The sequence below is a fragment of the Tubulanus polymorphus genome, chromosome 2 (assembly GCF_964204645.1).
Source record: "Tubulanus polymorphus chromosome 2, tnTubPoly1.2, whole genome shotgun sequence".
Taxonomy (NCBI): Eukaryota; Metazoa; Nemertea; class Palaeonemertea; order Tubulaniformes; family Tubulanidae; genus Tubulanus; species Tubulanus polymorphus.
This window is the reverse complement of record NC_134026.1, coordinates 19,658,938-19,681,419: the sequence shown is the minus strand read 5'-3', so window position 1 is coordinate 19,681,419 and position 22,482 is coordinate 19,658,938. Positions and strand designations below refer to the sequence as shown.

The 22,482-nt window shown below is 36.5% G+C and overlaps 1 protein-coding gene across 1 annotated transcript; it reads left to right on the top strand.

Moving 5' to 3' along the window:
* The first annotated feature begins 10,438 nt into the window (after nt 1-10,438).
* Nucleotides 10,439-13,857, top strand: LOC141899007 (matrix metalloproteinase-19-like). Its single transcript, XM_074785157.1, has 3 exons — nt 10,439-10,528; nt 12,705-12,966; nt 13,718-13,857. The coding sequence occupies exons 1-3, from the start codon at nt 10,439-10,441 to the stop codon at nt 13,855-13,857; spliced, it is 492 nt and encodes a 163-aa protein (XP_074641258.1).
* The last annotated feature ends 8,625 nt before the right edge of the window (nt 13,858-22,482 follow it).

The following is a 22,482-nucleotide window of genomic DNA, read 5'->3' as shown; positions in this document are numbered from 1 at the left end:
AATGGTCACCGCTGATGTTGACCGTTATACCAAAACTTCTCCAGACGAAGTAAAAAAGTCTGTCTAACCCGGCCGGGATCTCACAAACAAAGAATACGAGAACGATGGATAATACCATTTTCAAAATTTTCGCCTCGTGTGTCGATTGAGACCGGCTGTCTTTCGAAACGCCGTCCGCTGACAACATTTGACGCCGTTTCGCCAATCGATGGCGTAAAATGAACGACAATAAAACGATGTTCACAATGATTAACGAAAACAGCGGTACAATCACCGTCATATACAAATACGTGAAACCAGTAAACGTTCCCGCCCATCCTGCATTATAATCAAATATGGTGCGGATCGTTTTGGCACCGAATGCGCCCATCGTGAATACGCGTGGCCCTGGACTGTGATACAAACAAGGCCACATTGCTGGTCCCGGTAAAGTAAGCGGAAAGAAAAATGGCCAGTTGCAAAAAACAGAAAATATGAATATGAACACAGTGACACCTATGAGCTGTTTCTTGCCCCAGAAACGCTTATAATAAAGCGGACTCATCACGACGAACAACCTCTCCAAGTTGATGATCACTACCGCCCAGTTACGGGACATTTGGAAAGCGAAAAAAAATGGCATTGCCCAAATAATCAGCTCGTGGCCGAAATACCAATCATCGTAGCCAAATATCGGACTATAGCCGATTATTGCTATCAGGATCATGATGCGGAGCGGGTACATGATGAACACCGTGATCACAAACAAAAGGTCGAACCATGCCAGGATAATAATGGAACGATAGCTAGCGACTCCCATTTTGTTGAACACTATGATTGTGACGATGTTGAGTAATATTCCGATGGTAGCGGCAGGAAAATAAGCACCCAAGTACAAATAGACGCTAAACGCGTAATCCCACCTATATGGCGGGTACTTGCACACAGGTTCGGAACGGCGTGTTGTCGAAAACACTTCAGTGTCATTCAGCAGAGTCATTTTCTAAGTTAAGGTTTCGCCAAAGTGTCAACGTGCACCGCACTAGGCGGCAAAACTAATCAATCTTCCCGTGCAACACAATCTTTCCGTACATTTCCAAACAATCCTGTTATATAGCTTGCTTTACGTCGTTCGGTGCTTGATTTCCTACGACCATTGAATTACGGCAGGAAACGGCATTTGAGGTATTGCCCCTACTCTGTAAGGAGCCAACAATATTCGAACGCACTTGTCTCTCAGGAATGAATGTAACGAGCTATACCTACGAGAGATGTGGAGACGTAGGCTGTACTCAGTCGTTGATGACAATATGTCAGTGACATGCCTGCAGGCAAGCGTATAAGTTTCGACGCACAGCGTCACACCAAAAAAACCTTTACACTATATACTGAATCATGATATGCTCAACAGCGCTTTCACAAGAGCGAGATGACAAGTATTTCAATCGCGTTCGAGCCATCCTCCCAGTAGAGATTCGAACTTGATGGTGTCGATATTCGTCACGGTACTTATCCCTGCTATACTTAGACTGGTTGCATGTCCATTCAATATGAATAGGACAGGCTAGTATCACTACGTGCCGCTGCGGACACACGGAACAACCCTCTTAGGCTCTATTTATGTAGACATTCTAGGGACCTAGTATTGCTCATAATGAGAACAACGATCGGGTAAATGGAAAACCTTCAATTAGATGGGACAATACTAGATCGGACCAGTTTTTCGCGACGGTAGAATCAAAATTATATGACACTGGCTTTAATGATTCACTTGAATGGATCGCAGGACCTAGGTTATCAGTCTCTAAACAATAACAATGTAAACGAACTCACTGCTAGATTTGTATCTTTTTTGTTGTTAAGTGCCGAATAATGTAATTTGATGTTCCATAGGAAAAATAGAAGACGCAAAAATCTGGTTCATAAAAAGTGGTTTAATCGTAGATGTAGGGATGCGCTTAAAGACTATTATTGTTATAGTAAAAACAGATACAGGGGCTGCTCCACCCCTTCTAACTTTGATGCTTTCAAGAACTCGTCAAAGAAATAAAAAAGAAATCATCCGGGAAAGTAAGAGAAAACAGAAGGAAACTTTTATTAAATAACTGAGAGATTGTGAAATCAGTAATCCGAAAAAGTATTGGGCTATGCTTAATTCTGCAACTTGTGCAAAAACATAGGACGCTAATATTGATATTGATATTTTTTTCGAACATTTTATGCAATTAAATGACTTACATGGTGTACACGAAGTGAACGATAATACTGAGCTACAGAATGATGATCCTCCTGTATATGACAACCGTATGTTGAAAATTGCGACATAACAGCTGATGAAGTAACGAAAGCTATCTTAATGCTAAAAATAATAAGGCATCTGGTATAGATGGCATCACTAATAGGTTATTAAAATTTAGTCGGTATCCATGTTTAGTCAATATATTACAAAACCTATTTGATTTAGTTCTTAAGACTGGACATGTCCCAGAGACGTGGTCTATAGGGATAATAAAACCTGTTTTTAAAAAGAAAGGCAATCCCACTAATCCTGACAATATTATAGAGGTATCATGCTAGGTAAATTGTTCACAGGTATCCTTAATGAAAGGCTGTCAATTACTTTCCTCGATTCGAACAATGTAATTAGTGAAGAACAAGCCGGATTTAGACCAAAATATTCTACTACTGACCATATTTACACGTTGAAAACAATCGTCGAATTGTACTTTTGCCAAGGAATAAGATTTTTTGCGCCTTTGTTGATTTTAAGAAGGCTTTTGACTCGGTTTACCGAGTTATTTTAAGGAGAAAATTTAGAGTAGCATTACAGGGAATTTTTTGAACTTAGTTAGAAATATCTATAATTCGGTCAAATCATGTGTTAAATTTAACGGTAACACATCACAATATTTTGCTGCAGATAGAGGATTAAGACAAGGTGAAAATTCATCACCTATCCTATTTTCCCTATTTTTAAACGATATTGATGACTTTTTTGCTACGCGCGGTAAACCAACTTTGTCGTATATTGAAAAGCTTAATGTGAATTGTGACCCAGAACTAGGGACTTTACTTAATTTGTTCATTATCCTTTATGCTGATGACACGGTCATTTTTGCTGATGATGAGAATTCTCTCCAGTCACATTTAGATACACTATTTGAATATTTCTTAGACAACGGCCTCACGGTGAATGTTGATAAAAACTAAGATATTAGTATTTACTCGAAGTAAAAGTAGGATTTTCGGTAATCAGGAGTTAGAGATAGTTGAGGATTATGTGTATCTTGAAGTGAAATTCAATTGGAATGGTATTTTCGCTAAAGCAAAAAGATTTCTGTATGATAAAGCTATGAACGCCATGTATTCTACCATCATTAGTAAAACCTTTTCAATCATTTCGTTCAAAATATAAACATGCTTCCAAACTTCGAGGCCAAATAGAAAGGAAAAGAAGCAAAATTTTCACCCCAATATGCTTGAAGTTGCGAAATTGCTTCTCTGCATCTTATTTTTTAAACTCGACGTTTGCGTGAGCACCTTACAAAAAGTTCCACTTTTCAAGAAAAAAAGTTCAACTTTCATGAAAATCTACTCCTGATGCCTCTTCGAAAGTAAATGCTTACTTGATTGCCTTCCTTCTAGCGACATAGCTGTGTTGGCCCTTGGCTCCTGGTGGTAGCGTTTCCAAATAACAATAACGTTCCAGATAGCCCTATAGTAAATATGTAGTGAAATTCAACTGGTGGGGTCGGCTCATTTGAAAAATTCGTTTGGGGCCCATATAATGTACGTGTGGCTTGGTAGATCTTTTCTTCTCTTTTTCAGAACATAACTATCACTTTACTAGAGAAACGGAGGAAATCCACGTTTCTGGGATATAACTTATACCATTCATCAAAATCGATTTGGAAAATTCTAAATCTCGTTAATATGCGGCAGAATTTCAAAATTCTAAAATTGATGGAAAACGTAAACACCTTGCGGGTGTCACGTGCCGACACCATTAGACGAAAAACACGAAAACGAATTAATGGTTGGTTCTGTACGATATTTCATGTTTCCACAACATGTATCAATTTCTGAGTATGAACTATCAAGTGTAGCCTATTCATCAAAATTCTAATTATGGTATCATGCAATAGATAACTAACCCACCAGTAATAAATGTAATTTATTCGATCAACACTGAACTTGAATAAAATGAGTTTGAAAAATGAATGGCATGTGCGCGAATTTTCTGCGAGTGACGTCATGCGGGCTACTGCGAATACACATTGTCAGTGTAAGTTTTATCGTTTTTTTTCTACTCGATCTCAACTGAATTCTTGATTAATTGGTATTATCCTTATTTTCATCATAACTGTAATCAATTAGATATAATCAAGATATGACACATTTTTTACCTCCAATCGGCGCAGTACACCGCGGTAACAGGCAAGGTAAACACGAATTTAAAAGATGATCCGATTGTGTTTCCCACGCATAGACGACATACTGATGAATGTACTATTTAGTACATAAGATAAACGGGGATAACTAAAACTACCATGTATATCAACAACTCGCGCTGGCTTGAATTCTACGGAAGCCTCTTATAAATCACATACGAGATAATTCAACTTCTTAAGTCGAATTTCGACTTATTAAATCGAATTTCGACATAATTAGTCGAAATTGTGAAAAATTATCGCTACTGATTATTATGTATTTATGTAACATGATTTATCGTAAAAAAGCTATCGTGGGCTACATTTGACCTTTAAGCTCCTCTACCAGTAGCACCAAATGACGAAGTTGATCAACGGTTACTTAGAACGTGGTTGTAACGGCGATTCCTTAAACTTTTCATACATCACCAGGAGCTATAAGATCTATTGATATAAACGAATCTCCATTCTCAATATTGTTTTCTCACGTCTGGCCGCTGCGGCTACTAAGAATACAACTGCATTCGTCTTCGATATTCAAAAATACTCTGCTCAACTGACGGCAAAGTTTCTATTTTATCCGATTTTTCAATTGTTAGTTGAAAACTATAATACCCAATACCCCGCACTGGCGACCGCAAGGTCGACTGTGCAATTTTTAAAAGTATCTAAGGAGGCTGTTTGGATAAAAAGAAAAATCTTAATGGCCATACATTCAATTACTGTCTGTTAATCAACACGCTTTGACCGCAATTTCAAAACTGGAACCAAGGTCAAATAATCAAAATGCCCGCAGTGACCTTGTCTCCAAACGTCGACTGTGAAACCGATGTTTGGAGACAAGGTCACTGCCGGCATTTTGATTATTTTACCTTGGTTTTAGTTTTGAAATTGCGGTTAAAGCGTGTTTATCAACAGTAGTAGTCATCGTTTTTAAATTTCAAATTATGTAAACTAAACGTGATATGATCATATCTTCATGTTGTAGTTGTTATACCCGAACTGGTAATGATCCAATGGTTGGTCCGATATCGAAGAACGATATATGGATGGGATGTTAGTTTAAGTTTGTACTAAGAAACGTTTTGAATTAGTAAATGTAAATCCTTAGCGTGTTAAATTCTTTCAGATGAAACTAAGTTGACAACTGTAAGATTTTTGCTAATTGAAACATACATGTATATATTTTGCGAGAAGTTTGGCCAAAAATCGCCGAGTAAAATCGAAAATAAATGTTGTGTGAGATCACGCGGAGTCACGTGATGCTTATCAGTTGTCAATTGCTCTTTGCCACCGCTTATCCTGACAACATGGCTGAGCATTTCCTCGCAATCCTAGAGAGCATAGAAGCACCAGTAGGATACTTCGTTTCACCTACTTCAATTCGTTATCCCACCCATATTCCCTCCATTTTTCAAATGTAATTTTTTGTATATATTCGTATTGGACGTACTTATTTGTGAATGTTGTCACATCATACGAAGGAAATTCGGCGATTTTTTTGGCCAAACTTTTTGCAAAATATGTACATGCATGTATCAATTAGCAAACATTTTGTAATCACTTAGTTTCATCTGTCATTTGCATTAATATATTACCTTTAATCAATCAACTACATGTCTTGTTTAGTTTGCTTCAAACAAAGCTCGTCGTTTTCCATTTCTCACGGAGCGGGGATATCATGAAATAATCTAAAAATGATTTTTAAATGATATCAAACTTGTACTTGTTTGTTTGTTGTTTGTTTTGGCTTTACGTCTTTCATATCTTGGTTTCCCAAGACTAACCCTATTGGATTATTCATTTAAAATAACGACGAGACGGCCTTTGAAGTGTTGCCCGCACACTGTAAGCAGCCAGCAGGACTCGAACCCGGTTGTCAATCAGCGCTGATAGTGGCACTTCATTCGGGAAATAAGAGATACAAATCTCTGAGCAAATTCTTAATTCATACTCGATCGATACGACAACAGTTTTTAATTCTTTTTTCATCATCTCAAAGTCACATTCTCTCCTCTTCTAGCTCCAAATGATTTGTTTTTTTCTGTATATGATTAAATCTATCACAGTTTCTCAAAAACATTTTTTCGTCAAGATGATAAAAATGCTACAGCAAAAGAAATTGAAAATACAAATGGTTCACGACACTTCGTGACGGTTGGACGATTGGTGATCGCATTTTGAACTAAGTGCAATAATTCAAGCAAAATAATTTACTGTACGCTATTCTAAAGACATTATTGATGGCGCAATAAATGATCCAGTCGGGCGACGAGTCAACACAGCCGAGCAAAATGCCAACTTTTCTCATGATCATCGCATGGTCACCACTGATGTCGACGTGTATATCAAAAGTCACCCAGGAAAAGTAAAAATCCTGTCTAACCCGACCGGGATCTCATAAACGAAGAATACGAGTATGATCGATAAGACCATTTTCAAGATTTTCGCCTCGTGTGTTTCGGAGACACGCGCTCATTCGAAACGTCGTGCGCTGGCAACATATGGCGTCCACTTCGTCATGGAATGTGCGGTTTACGGCGATCTACGTGCTAAATGTTTTTCAAAATTATCAAAATTTACTGATTTCCTGGACCTTTCGGAAGATACACAATTTCAATTTATTATGTCTTATGGTCGTGATGACACAGAAATTTTTCCAATAATTAATAAATTTATAAATAATATCTTCATTAAACGGCAATCGCTCGAGTCATGAACGTGTAAATGTTCCTTTTTTTCATTACTTGTAAATCGTATTTTTGTTACATATGTTTTTGTTTTTGTTTTTCTCTCTTCTCTTTTTCAACTTGTCTCTCTTGTTTGTAACTGTGATTGTAATGTGTTCACTTTATTGTTGTATATCTGATGTTGTAATGTTTCGACAAGGATCAATAAAGTGTGAATTGAATTGAATTATGACGCCGTTTCGTCAATCGATGGCGTAAAATGAACGACGGTAAAACGATGTTCACGATGATTATTATCAGTACTATTATTGTTATTATTATTATTTTTGCTATTGCTATCATTTTTATTATTATTTATTATGATTATTCCATCTCCATTTTGTCACTATTGTCATTTCTATTATCATAGAATTGAACAATCATTGTTAGCTATATTATTAATAGCATTATTTATATAAGTATCACTGCACCATTCCCTGCACTAAAAATATAAGTATGAACACCGTGACACCTGTAATGGTATTACGATTTCTACTACTTGCAATGGGACTACCACCTCCACCACTGTTATGTCACCTCGTTCTTCTCAATAAATGCTGCGCCGCTGGATCTTTTATGTAACGGGTTCCTTTCGCTGAGCTGCCTCTTCCTTATGTAGATATTAACTACTAACACTTCTATCTGGTATGATCAAGCTTTACTTTACTTTCTCTCTACTGCTTACACCATCAATTCAGCTTTATCTCCCCAACTCTCTTTTTGTACTCTCTCCCATGTACTCTCTTTTGTACTCTCTTTTGTACTCTCCCTGAACCAAAAACCTTAGACTTATATAACCTTAGACTTATAAATCCTTGAATGGTCAGGCCCCACAATATTTGAAATCATTAGTGCAATACAAGGCATCCTCTAGAGTGTTAAGATCAAACAGTCAATCACTTCTAGTCATCCCTCGTGTCAATCTAGTCTCTGCGGGTCACAGGGCCTTTTCTTACTCCGCCCCACTACTTTGGAACTCCTTACCAGATGCAATTAAATCTAGTCCTTCTACTGATGTTTTTGAATCGCAACTTAAAACCCATTTGTTCACTAAAGCTTTTAACTAATGATGTAAATTGTTTTTTCTCTCTTTATGTTTAAATTGTGTCTTTATATTGTAAAGCCAATGTAACGGCTGATATCCCGATGACGCGAGTGACAAGTTCTTTCTTGGTACAAATATATTTATTTCAGTTTCAATACACTTTTATTGCGGAGTTCGATTCAGTTCTCCACGACTGGAGACGACCAGACGACAATATTCGCAATAATTCACTTCACGATTTCTGTAAATACCAAATACAGTAATAAGTTGGAGCTAAAATGCTCCGGAATGGCCTACGAAAAAACTTAACCGGAAATGGAAGTTCTCCGAAACCGATATCAGTGGTAGGCTAGGTGATAAATATGACTAAATAACGACCGAGTGACATATCACTGGCCAGAATATGGACATTCAATTGAAAATGTTTAGTATGAACGAACGATTTGTACACACCGCTGGAAACGTATTTAATCCAGAACGCATACAAATACGACGGAATTAGCCGGCAAAAGTATATTACTTAACCCGGCAAAAATGACGAAAATGTTCAATAACTAATGATATTCAACAACTGAAATTAGCTGTAAATCTTACTGGAAATGCGTATTAACGGAATGTGAAGACCACAGAATAATAATAAATTAAAGGTAAAACTTACGAAACGTTATGATTCCGGGATAACAAAATTTACCATGCAGCTCCTACCGCGACTTGCACGTAAAATGAACGAGGCAAGGGAAAAGGCTTCCGTTGTTACTGAAATCACGTGACAAGTACAATGCGGTCATCGAAGTGCTGTAAAGACTTGGATTATAATACATAGGTCTTACATAGGTATTCTATACGTATAGTACAATATCAATTCGTGGTCTCCACAGCCAATGAGCATATTTTATATGGATTTTAGGCTCAATAAATTATTATTATTATCATTATACTTTACATTCCTATACCATGACCTCACCCGCTTCTAACATCACCCTAATTGGTATTATCAATCCCGGCTACTTCTACTCCATTCTACTCCCTCCTGTACTACACTAACCATCCCTTAAAAGTCCTTACATATTAAATATAGTTACAAAATGCTGCTCTTTCTTATCAACATACTCCATTTTTGTAACCCGAGCCATTTGCATTCAGTGTGCACACCAGCATACACCTAGTGTGTGCTATCGTGCTCACACACTATCTTAAAAACCCTATAACTATTGCTTCTACACACCTATGAGCTGTTTCTTGCCCCAGAAACGCTTATAGTAAAGCGGGCTCATCACGACATCAACCTCTCCAAGTTGATGATCACTACCGCCCAGTTACGGGACATCTGGGAAGCGAAGAATAACGGCAACGTCCAAATAATCAGCTCGTGGCCGAAATACCAATCATCGTAGCCAAAAATCGGTTCGTAGCCGAATACTGCTATCAGGACCATGATGCGGAACAGGTTAAAAACCGTGATCTCAAAGAAAAGGTCGAAGTGTTGCGGGATACCTGATTTGCTAATGATATCATCTTCTAAGCTGCGCACTCAGTCTCGGTCAGTGAATTCGTCAGGAATATTGGACCATTCTTAAAATGCAAGAGAAAAAAAATGCAAAACAAGCATCAGTGTGTAATTGATGGAGACCGTGAAATCACTAAAGGACAAAATGATAAGATAGCTAAGATAAACTGCGGAACCTGCGACTAATCATTATCAGGAAATTAGCCGAATTTCCGAAGCTCCCAATATGAACCGGACAGGCACTAGGCAAAATGATCAGTGACACAACAGCGCGGTAGGTTCCAGATCTCTGCGTCATAGACATCAGAACGATGTAACTGTTGTAAGTTCGACCAATTTGCATCTGAATAGAATTCACGATACACGGCAATCAAGTCTTGAATATGTGACAATAGAGTGATGCATGATTCGCGAGTAACATATGGAAGTACGAAATTGCAAAGGCAAATATAAAAGGGGAAGATTAAATGTTAGAGATGGTGGGAGTAAATTAGGGCAACACCCTACGCATTTAATTCAAAATGACACATCAGTCATTTTTATACGTGTCATGTCGATCGAACATATCCGCTGTGATAGAAATTAATTGTAAAAAATGCACTTGTAGCTGTCTCGAATGTATTCGAATCTATCATGTTAACAACGTTTGAAAACACGTAACGGGTAAACGGAGTCTCAAACAGTCCAAACAATCGAATGAATTAGAAACCTAGCCGTAAGTCGAGTAGAGCATTTTTGAACGTCGAATATGAATGCAGTCGTTTTCGTTGTAGCCGCAGCGGCCTTTTTAGGTTTCACTGTCGATGGCCGAAATCTGAATAAAACAGTCGATCCGGACGTGAGTAAACAATATATACTTCATGAGAATGGATATATATATATATATATATACATAAGTACTTTATAGCTCCCGATGATGCATACAAATTTGAATAAGCAATGCGGGCATATATGCCAGTCTTTGTTAATTATCTGGAGTACGGTTCCGGGGAATTCTGCAAAGATTATCAAATAAAAAATCCTCCTTCGTGTTTACATCAGTACTTTCAATCTCTAAGTTATGTTCATCGGAATTTTCAATTTGTGATTTTTTAATTTTCGTGATTTGCGAAAAGAGTTAGTTCTTTTTTCATTCCTTCCATCATTATTTTGTTTCATCACAATTTTAATTTCTTTTCTGTTCCTTCAATTTCAAAAAGTCTATTATAGAAAACCTCTTTTTTTCTTTTTTTCCCTTTGCCCACCTACTTTTTTTTGGGAAAAAAGTCCGTACTCAGAGTAACCAAAAAGGCCTTCGACATTGGTGCCATCATTGGTAAAGGAAGCTTATACGTTGATGGCCAATGTCGGCTACTTCTAAATGTTTAGGAAACATGAAATATCGCCATAACAAACCATAAACCCTTTGTTTTTCATTTGATATTGTCGGCACGTGACCTCGCAACGTGTTAACGTTTCCCAACAATTTGTAGAATTTTGAGATCTTGCTGCGTATTAACGAAAAAAAATTTTTCCAAATCGATTTTTATGGATGGTATAAGTTATATCCAAGATGCTTAAGTCGATTTCCGTTTCGCTAGTAAAGTGATAGTAATGTTCTAGATATGAAAGAATGAATGCACCAAGGCTTACATCGGGCTCAATAAAACGGCTTCTTCAAATGAGCCGACCCCGGCAGTGGGATTTCACTATATTTTAACATAGGGCTATCTGGAACGTTACGGCTATTTGGAAACGCTACCGCCAGGAGCCAAGGGCCAACACAGCTATGTCGCTAGAAGGAAGGCAATCATTTACTTTCGAAGGTGGTTGGACATTTTCGCAATGTAAACTACTTCCGAACGGAAGCATGTTGTTCTTTTATGAATTTCGTCGACTGGCTGTCAAAGGTCAAACGTAATCGTTCCGTCGAAATAATATCTTCTGTAATGAAAGGAATGGTCAAATCTATTTCGGGATTGTCTATAAGGTTGTCTATTGCAGTTGCTACTTCGTTAAATAAAGCAAATTCTAACCACATGACCTGATAGAAATAATCGCTAATATAAAAGAGCCTCGAACGCACGTTTTCCACGAGAGTATTTGCTAAACAGCGAAAACTTTTCTTTTTAGAGAATTTCAGCATATGGCCATGCTTCCGGAGACCGGCGTCCTTGACACGGAAACAATAACCTAAACGGCTGCTCCTCGTTGTGGTATGCCTGATAGGAAAACGTCAACCCCTAATCTCGCCGTTCCAGATATATACAAAACATTTAGTACGTAAACTCCATCCGTCGGAATACCTTTGAAAAGATTTTACAATTATTGCAAATACATTTTCTGTTTGAAGAATGAGGCTTATCGTGCTTAATCATACCTTTCTTTAATCGACAATGTTTCGACTGTGTTCGATCAAGTTCCGCAACTATGAAATTGGTGGAATTGATAAACCTTAATAGCTAAATGATTTCCCTTTATCTCTTTCGTCGAATTAATACGTATCTTGACACTAATTTCTAGACAAATGGCCGAAAAATACGTTTACATGGAAGATTCTTAACTTCTCGCCGGACATGTCCGAAAATGAGCAAAGGTGACTAGATAGGGCATTATATAAACTGTTGAGAATTTAAATGGAAAAAAACCAGTAAAACTATTGCAGTAAAATCGCTTAAATTGCCGTTTTCCAAAAACGAAAAAAAAAATCATTACAGAAGTCTACAATGATCGATGAATTACATATCTAAAAATATAGCGAAAACTTTGGTAATTATCTGTATGCTAAAAATCGCCATGTACACCATATGCATTTCTCTTGATCAATCATAGAATTGCTTTCGAACGGGCTTTTAATTATTGGCACGAAGTGACAAATATAGAATTCAGTGAAGTGTCAAGGAACGCTAAAGCGGATTTTGAACTTGGATTCGGCCCATTCGAACACGGCTGCGGTTATCCATTCGACGGACCAGGTACTTAACGGCATCATTAAACCGATGATGTTATCATACACATTTTCTCTATGCCGCCAGTGCCATGAAATTCCAGGTGGTACTTTGGCCCACTGTTTCTACCCGGAAGATGGACGCGCGCATTTCGACGAGGATGAGACGTGGACGGAAGGATTGGACGACGGAACGAACCTTCGTATCGTCGCCGCGCACGAACTCGGACACGGTCTGGGACTATCCCACTCAGAAGTCCCCGAGGCCCTTATGGCGCCGTGTATCAAGGCCATACGAACTTTGAAGAATTTCGACTTCCCGACGACGATGTCCGCGCTATTCAATCGCTGTATGGTGAGTCCAACTTAACGCAAAAGCAACTCAGGTCAAAAATAGTCCTCATCACTATATTTGAGAACTCTCAACTCAAATTCTTTTACTTCTCTATTTAAAAATTTTAGACGATAAGATCACAAGAGCGTGTATGCCTAATAAAAAGGAAGGACTAGAGGATGAGTCAGATAACATCGACCAAAATATTCTATGATTTCAAAACATATATTCATTCTAGGTAAGAAAGGTGGTCCAGTTCCACGGACGACCGCCAAGCCAAACGAACCTAAAACTATGAGACCAGGCTCAGGACCATGTCAGGGCTCATTCGATGCCGTTATATCTTGTCAGTATCTTCATTGATGATTAATGCCCCATATCGTTTCATTAAAAGTTGTATGCTGAATTTTCCTTCGGTAGTTGTTGAAATCTAGCTTCACATCTTGTTTTTCGAGGTTTCAACTATATTCCTCTCCATACGCGTTTTGACATGTACTACTTTCTACGTGTAGAGAGCTCTAAACTCTAAGAAAATTATATGTACTTATGTATCTAGTTGCGAGTTATATAAATACCACGTTCTCAGTGCATACGTCTTCGCGACGCGCCTCTGGCAACACTCTCTGGCAACTCTCCAGCGCATAAAATGGACGAGATGGACGACGAACCTTCGCTTTTTAATATAAAGACGTTTGTCATATTACAGCCCCTGATGGATTGACCTATGCGTTCCACGAAAACACAGTAAAACACGAATTATCTGATAGGTAGCGGTGTCGAACGGAAAACTGACGTCAGAGATGTGATGATTCCGGAACCGGGTCAACCGATACAAGCTGCGGCGTACGACAAACGCACGGAAAGCGCTCTAGTTTTCGGAGGTGAGATCCCTTACCGTTTCCGGTAATCGTTGGAATAATGAGTGTTCATCTCGGTGGCTCAGATCCCTTCTTAACTTCGCGCAATATTTGAAAACGTCAAATTCTATATGTGATATTAGATGTTATTTGAACAAGATTTCATAGCTGGCCATAGGTTTTGTAATGTTATAAACGCGATCATCGAAGGTATCTAATTTAACATATAGGTGTACCCCGGTGTAACTTTAGTAATTTGAGCACTTTTCTAATACCTCATACCTTGTGGAAATCTTAGATCTGACCGTACATTTCGATCCCCGCTGTGGATGCATAAAGAGTATCATTCGATTATTTTAGGACGGATATTTCTGGGAGTTCTCTGAAGGTTAGGATAAAAACAAGAAGTACATGTTAGCCGATTATTTTCCGAACGCACCGCAAGGTGAAATACTTTCGGCAACCATGCATGGAAACACAATCTTTATGTTTCAGGGACAATAGTAAGTAGATTATCGACGTTTCTCGTAAGCTCATATAGTTTTGACTCAATTTCCGCTGATGTTCGGTCCAAGTTTTGCAGTCACATTGACTTCAGTTTCACAGGAGTAGGTTTAATTTGACTTGGCAAAGTCACTGCAGGCAGGATCAGAATTCATTATTTGACCTCGGCTACAGTTCTGAAATAGCGGATAAAGTGTGTTTACCAACAGTAGTAGTCATCCTTTTTAAATTTCAAATTAAGTAAACTAAACGTGATATGCTTATATCTTCATGTTGTAGTTATTATACCCGAACTGGTGGTGATCCAATGGTTGGTCCGATTTCGAAGGACAAAAGATGGATGGGATGTTAGTTTCAGTTTATACTTATTTAAAAGTTTTAGATTCGTAAATACTGTAAATCCTTAGCGTGTTAAATACTTTCGATGTTGTTTTGCTAGTTTCATTGGGTCTAAGCACAATTTATTGAGTAAAATACTTAACTGATGAAACACATGCAATAAGATTTATGAAACTAATTTGAAATATTCCCGAACCCAGAGGGAATAATGTTCGAAGCGTGGGCCGTTTAAAGAATCGTTTTATTGAATAAAACTTAATATCCAACGTACATAGACTTATATACTTGTATATCGGTATTATTTCATGGGGGCAGATTTTCGATTTTAAAGGCTGCTGGCATTCGCAGATTGCTTTGAAGATTGTACAAATTGGACCCTAGTCCAACCGAAGAAAAGAACACAATCGAGAATAGTTGGGGGGGGGGGGGGGAGGGGAGAGACTAGGTAAGCGTCAGTTTGTTTGTGTCACCAACAATAATGGAATGATTTTAAATGATATCAAACTGCAGTTCATTCGGAAGAAAAAACAGATATAAATTTCCGAGCAAATTCTTAACATCCATCGATAGGATAAAAGTTTTTTTGGTCTAAATTTCATTCCCACCTTAATGTCAAGGATTTCCAAAACACATTCTATTTACTACATAGCTCGAAATGACTTTTTCGTATATGAATAGATATAACATATTTTCTCGAAAACATGTCTCGTAATTATAATACGAATGCTACGACAAAGGATATTGAAAATGTGACGGTTGGGCGATTGGTGATCGCGTTTCAAGCTAACTGAAATAATACAAGCGAAATAATTTACTGCCCGCCTTTCTAAAGATATCATTCGTAGCGCAATAAATGATGAAGTTGAGCGATGAGTCAACACAGCTGAGAAAAATACCAACTTTTCTCATAACCAACGAATGGTCACCACTGATGTTGACCCCTACACCAAAACTTCTCCAGACGAAGTAAAACAGTCTGTCTAACCCGGCCGGAATCTCACAAACAAAGAATACGAGAACGATGGATAAGACCATTTTCAAGATTTTCGCCTCGTGTGTCGATTGAGACCCGCTGTCTTTCGAAACGCCGTCCGCTGACAACATTTGACGCCGTTTCGCCAATCGATGGCGTAAAATGAACGACAATAAAACGATGTTCACAATGATTAACGAAAACAGCGGTACTATGACCGTCATATACAAATACGTGAAACTAGTAAACGTTCCCGCCCATCCTGCACTATAATCGAATATGGTGCGGATCGTTTTGGCCTCGAATGCGCCCATCGTGAATACGCGTGGCCCTGGAGTGTGATACAAACACGGCCACATTGCTGGCCCCGGTAAAGTAAGCGGAAAGAAAAATGGCCAGTTGCAAAAAACAGAAAATATGAATATGAACACAGTGACACCTATGAGCTGTTTCTTGCCCCAGAAACGCTTATAATAAAGCGGACTCATCACGACAAACAACCTCTCCAAGTTGATGATCACTACCGCCCAGTTACGGGACATCTGGAAAGCGAAGAATAACGGCATCGTCCAAATAATCAGCTCGTGGCCGAAATACCAATCATCGTAGCCAAATATCGGACTATAGCCGATTATTCCTACCAGGATCATGATGCGGAGCGGGTACATGATTAACACCGTGATCACAAACAAAAGGTCGAACCAAGCCAGGATAATAATGGAACGATAGCTAGCGACTCCCATTTTGTTGAACACTATGATTGTGAAGATGTTGAGTAATATTCCGATGGTAGCGGCAGGAAAATAAGCACCCAAGTACAAATAGACGCTAAACGCGTAATCCCACCTATATGGCGGGTACTTGCACACAGGTTCGGTACGGCGAGTTGTCGAAAACACTTCAGAGCCATTCAGCAGAGTCATTTTCTAAGTTAAGGTTTCGCCAAAGTGTCAACGTGCACCGCACAGGGCGGCAAAACTAATCAATCTTCCCGTGCAACACGTACATTTCCAAACAATCCTATGTTATATAGCTTGCTTTACGTCGTTCGGAGCTTGATTTCCTACGACCATTGAATTACGACAGGAAACGGCATTTGAGGTAGTATTGCCCCCTACTCTGTAAGGAGCCAACAATATTCGAACCCACTTGTCTCTCAGGAATGAATGTAACGAGCTATACCTACGAGAGATGTAGACTCTAAAATCGTTTTAGAGTCCATTGCTGTATTTAGACGTTGACGAAAATATTTCACTGACATGCCTGCAGGCAAGCGTATAAGTTTCGACGCACAGCGTCACACCAAAAAAACTTATACACTTTAAACTGAGTCATGATACGCTCAAAAGCGCTTTCACAAGAGCGAGATGACGAAGTCTTTCAATCGCGTTCGAGCCATCCTCCCAGTAGAGATTCGAACCTGATTGTGTCGATATTCGTCACGGTACTTATCCCTGCTATACTTAGACTGGTTGTAGTCCATTCAATATGAATAGGACAGGCGAGTATCACTACGTGCCGCTGCGGACACACGGAACAACCCTCTTAGGCACTATTTATGTAGACATTCTAGGGACCTAGTATTGCTCATAATGAGAACAACGATCGGGTAAATGGAAAACCTTCAATTAGATGGGAAAATACTAGATCGAACCAGTTTTTCGCGACGGTAGAATCAAAATTATATGACACTGGCTTTAATGATTCACGTATGAAAGGATTGCAGGACCTAGGTTATCAGTCTCTGAACAATGTAAACGAACTCACTGCTAGATTTGTATTTTCTTTGTTGTTAAGTGCCGAAGAATGTAATTTGATGTTCCATAGGAAAAATAGAAGACGCAAAAATCCGGTTCATAAAAAGTGGTTTAATCGTAGATGTAGGGATGCGCTTAAAGACTATTATTGTTATAGTAAAAACAGATACAGGGGCTGCTCCACCCCTTCTAACATTGATGCTTTCAAGAACTCTTCAAGGAAATAAAAAAGAAATCATCCGGGAAAGTAAGAGAAAACAGAAGGAAACTTTTATTAAATAACTGAGAGATTGTGAAATCAGTAATCCGAAAAAGTATTGGGCTATGCTTAATTCTGCAACTTGTGCAAAAACTTAGGACGCTAATATTGATATTGATATTTTTTTCGAACATTTTATGCAATTAAATGACTTACATGATGTACACGAAGTGAACGATAATACTGAACTACAGAATGATGATCCTCCTATATATGACAACCGTATGTTAAAAATTGCGACATAACAGCTGATGAAGTAACGAAAGCTATCTTATTGCTAAAAAATAATAAGGCATCTGGTATAGATGGCATCACTAATAGGTTATTGAAATTTAGTCGGTATCCATGTTTAGTCAATATATTACAAAACCTATTTGATTTAGTTCTTAAGACTGGACAGAGACGTGGTCTATAGGGATAATAAAACCTGTTTTTAAAAAGAAAGGCAATCCCACTAATCCTGACAATATTATAGAGGTATCACGCTAGGTAAATTATTCACAGGTATCCTTAATGAAAGGCTGTCAATTACTTTCCTCGATTCGAACAATGTAATTAGTGAAGCACAAGCCGGATTTAGACCAAAATATTCTACTACTGACCATATTTACACGTTGAAAACAATCGTCGAATTGTACTTTAGCCAAGGAATAAGATTTTTTGCGCCTTTGTTGATTTTAAGAAGGCTTTTGACTCGGTTTACCGAGTTATTTTAAGGAGAAAATTTAGAGTAGCATTACAGGGAATTTTTTGAACTTAGTTAGAAATATCTATAATTCGGTAAAATCATGTGTTAAATTTAACGGTAACACATCACAATATTTTGCTGCAGATAGAGGATTAAGACAAGGTGAAAATTCATCACCTATCCTATTTTCCCTATTTTTAAACGATATTGATGACTTTTTTGCTACGCGTGGTAAACCAACTTTGTCGTATATTGAAAAGCTTAATGTGAATTGTGACCCAGAACTAGGGACTTTACTTAATTTGTTCATTATCCTTTATGCTGATGACACGGTCATTTTTGCTGAAGATGAGAATTCTCTCCAGTCACATTTAGATACACTATTTGAATATTTCTTAGACAACGGCCTCACGGTGAATGTTGATAAAAACTAAGATATTAGAAACGGAGGAAATCCACGTTTCTGGGATATAACTTATACCATTCATCAAAATCGATTTGGAAAATTCTAATCTCGTTAATATGCGGCAGAATTTCAAAATTCTAAAATTGATGGAAAACGTAAACACATTGCGGGTGTCACGTGCCGACACCATTAGACGAAAAACACGAAAACGAATTAATGGTTGGTTCTGTACGATATTACATGTTTCCATAACATGTATCAATTTTTGAGTATGAACTATCAAGTGTAGCCTATTCATTAAAATTCTAATTATGGTCTCATGCAATAGATAACTAACCCACCAGTAATAAATGTAATTTATTCGATCAACACTGAACTTGAATAAAATGAGTTTGAAAAATGAATGGCATGTGTGCGAATTTTCTGCGAGTGACGTCATGCGGGCTACTGCGAATACACATTGTCAGTGTAAGTTTTATCGTTTTTTTTTTCTACTCGATCTCAACTGAATTCTTGATTAATTGGTATTATCCTTATTTTCATCATAACTGTAATCAATTAGATATAATCAAGATATGACACATTTTTTACCTCCAATCGGCGCAGTACAGCGCGGTAACAGGCAAGGTAAACACGAATTAAAAAGATGATCCGATTGTGTTTACCACGCATAGACGACATACTGATGAATGTACTATTTAGTACATAAGATAAACGGGGATAACTAAAACTACCATGTATATCAACATGGAACTAACTCGCGCTGGCTTGAATTCTACGGAAGACCCTTATATCACATACGAGATAATCCGACTTATTAAGTCGAATTTCAACTTATTAAATCGAATTTCGACATAATTAAAAATTATCTCTACTGATTATTATGTATTTATGTAACATGATTTATCGTAAAAAAGCTGTGAAACCGATGTATGGAGACAAGGTCACTGCCGGCATTTTGATTATTTTACCTTGGTTCTAGTTTTGAAATTGCGGTTAAAGCGTGTTTATCAACAGTAGTAGTCGTCGTTTTTAAATTTCAAATTATGTAAACTAAACGTGATATGATCATATCTTCATGTTGTAGTTGTTATACCCCAACTGTAGTGATCCAATGGTTGGTCCGATATCGAAGATCGATATATGGATGGGATGTTAGTTTAAGTTTGTACTAAGAAACGTTTTGAAATAGTAAATGTAAATCCTTAGCGTGTGTTAAATTCTTTTTGCTAGTTTCATTGGGTCGAGCACAAGTTTCATCCGTCATTTATTAATGTAAATGGCAGATGAAACTAAGTTGACAACTATAAAATTTTTGCTAATTGAAACATACATGTATATACTTTGCGAGAAGTTTGGCCAAAAATTGCCGGGTAAAATAGAGAATAAATGTTGCGTGAGATCACGCGGAGTCACGTGATGCTTATCAGTTGTCAATTGCTCTTTGCCACCGCTTATCCTGACAACATGGCTGAGCATTTCCTCGCAATCCTAGAGAGCATAGAAGCACCAGTAGGATACTTCGTTTCACCTACTTCAATTCGTTATCCCACCCATATTCCCTCCATTTTTCAAATGTAAATTTTTGTATATATTCGTATTGGACGTACTTATTTGTGAATGTTGTCACATCATATGAAGAATCGATTTTTTGGCCAAACTTTTCGCAAAATATATATATGTATGTATCAATTAGCAAAAATTTTGTTATCAACTTAGTTTCAACTGTCATTTACATCAATAAATTACCTTAAATTAATCAACTACATGTCTTGTTCAGTTTGCTTCAAACAAAGCTCGTCGTTTTCCATTTCTGCTGATTGGGATACCTGATTGGCTAATGATGTCATCTTCTAAGCTGCGCACTCAGTCTCGGTCAGTGAATTCGTCAGGAATATTTGACCATTCTTAAAATGCAAGAGAAAAAACTGCAAAACAAGCATCAGTGTGTAATTGATGGAGACCGTTCAATCACTAAAGGACAAAACGATAAGATAGTTAGCGTAAGATTAACTGCGGAACCTTTTAATAAAAGTCTTGTTATAAATGAAGATATATGAAGAATGAAGAAGAACCGAAATTCAAAATCGAAATCAATGAATCTAATAACTTATTTTCATTATTTAACGTTATAAATTATATCTCAGCAACAAATTTAGTATGGAAGACAATAAAAAATCGATGATATTACTAATCGATGATATTAATCAAATATTATCAAAAGAAACATATCTAATCACTGAACCTATAGATACTTTAGATAATGGAATCAAAAATCCAAAAATATTTTATACAGTTTTAAATTATAAAGGTAATTTAGATGAAAAAATTATAAATATTCTTGAAACCCCTTTTAATGAAAGAAATGGGGAATTAATACTTTCTAAAGATTACAATGATATAATAAACTTAAGAATTGAAAAACGAGAATTATATTATTTCAATTGTAATAATAAACAAATTATCTATAATGAAAATTCATCAAATATTGGAATTCAATGTGAATTAGATAATAATAATTCTTTTTAAGATATCGGAATTCAATGTAATTTAGATGATGAATTTAGAAAATTCAATCCTAATGAAAAAGTGTCTTGTTATTGTGGCGGCAAATATCTAAAATCACATAAATCAAAGCATTATCAGACAATAAAACATATCAATTATGAAAAGAATAATAATTCTATATTGAAATAAGATTAAGCTGTATGAGTAATTCAAAATAAGATATTTCAAATTACTTTAATTTTTTTTCTTTAAATAAATGAATGAGAATGATTTCAGTATTCCAATTGGAAAAGGTCATTTGAAGCATTAACTTGTAGCAGGAGGGTTAATATTGGCTGCATTATACTTTTATTATGAGAATATCAGTAAAGATCTGATGAATGAAAATATGAAATTAAGTAAGAAATTAAAGAAATTAAATGGGAATAATTATAGAAATAAAAAGAATAAAAAATAAACTTTAGAAAATGATTTAGAGGATTAAGACAGAATCTTTTAATTTAATTTATTTTATATATTTTAACTATAAAAATGAGTGACAGTAAGGAATTAGAAATATTACATCTAATAAACAATAATCGACAGAATATTAAATCAATTATTATGCTTACAGGATTAGTTTCTTTTTCATTTTATAGTATAAAACAGTTATTGGAATTTTATGATAATTGCAAAATTAAAAGATAATATAAATTATATTTCAGATAGAATTAATAATATTAAGTGTTGTGAAATATGCAATACGAAGTATAAGAATGAAAAATCATTAAGAAATCCTAAATATATTCACGAACTTAATGAAAAATTATATAATTCAAATTAAGTTTTTTAATGATATTTCAATTAATACCCCTTGTGTCTTAATTGTCTTGAATAGTCTTAGTACTTCTAGGACATAAAAAATAAATCTTTATTCTATTAGTACTTAGAAAAAATAAAAAGAGTTTGAGAAATCATAAATACATTCATGAACTTAATGAAAAATTATATAATTCAAATTAATTTTTTAAAAGTTATTCATACATGATATTTTTATTCTTTACACATACTAGAATAATACAAGAGTGATACTAACCTATTCAAGGTAAAGTTTTTCTAGTTGAATTCTAGTCAAATGTTAAGAAATTTAAAGTAAACAAGAATTGAATAGATTCAATAAGAATTATAATAAGTTTCTTTAACTTTGACTAAATAATACTAACCTATATAATTCTATTGTTTTTCTTATTGAATCTATTTAG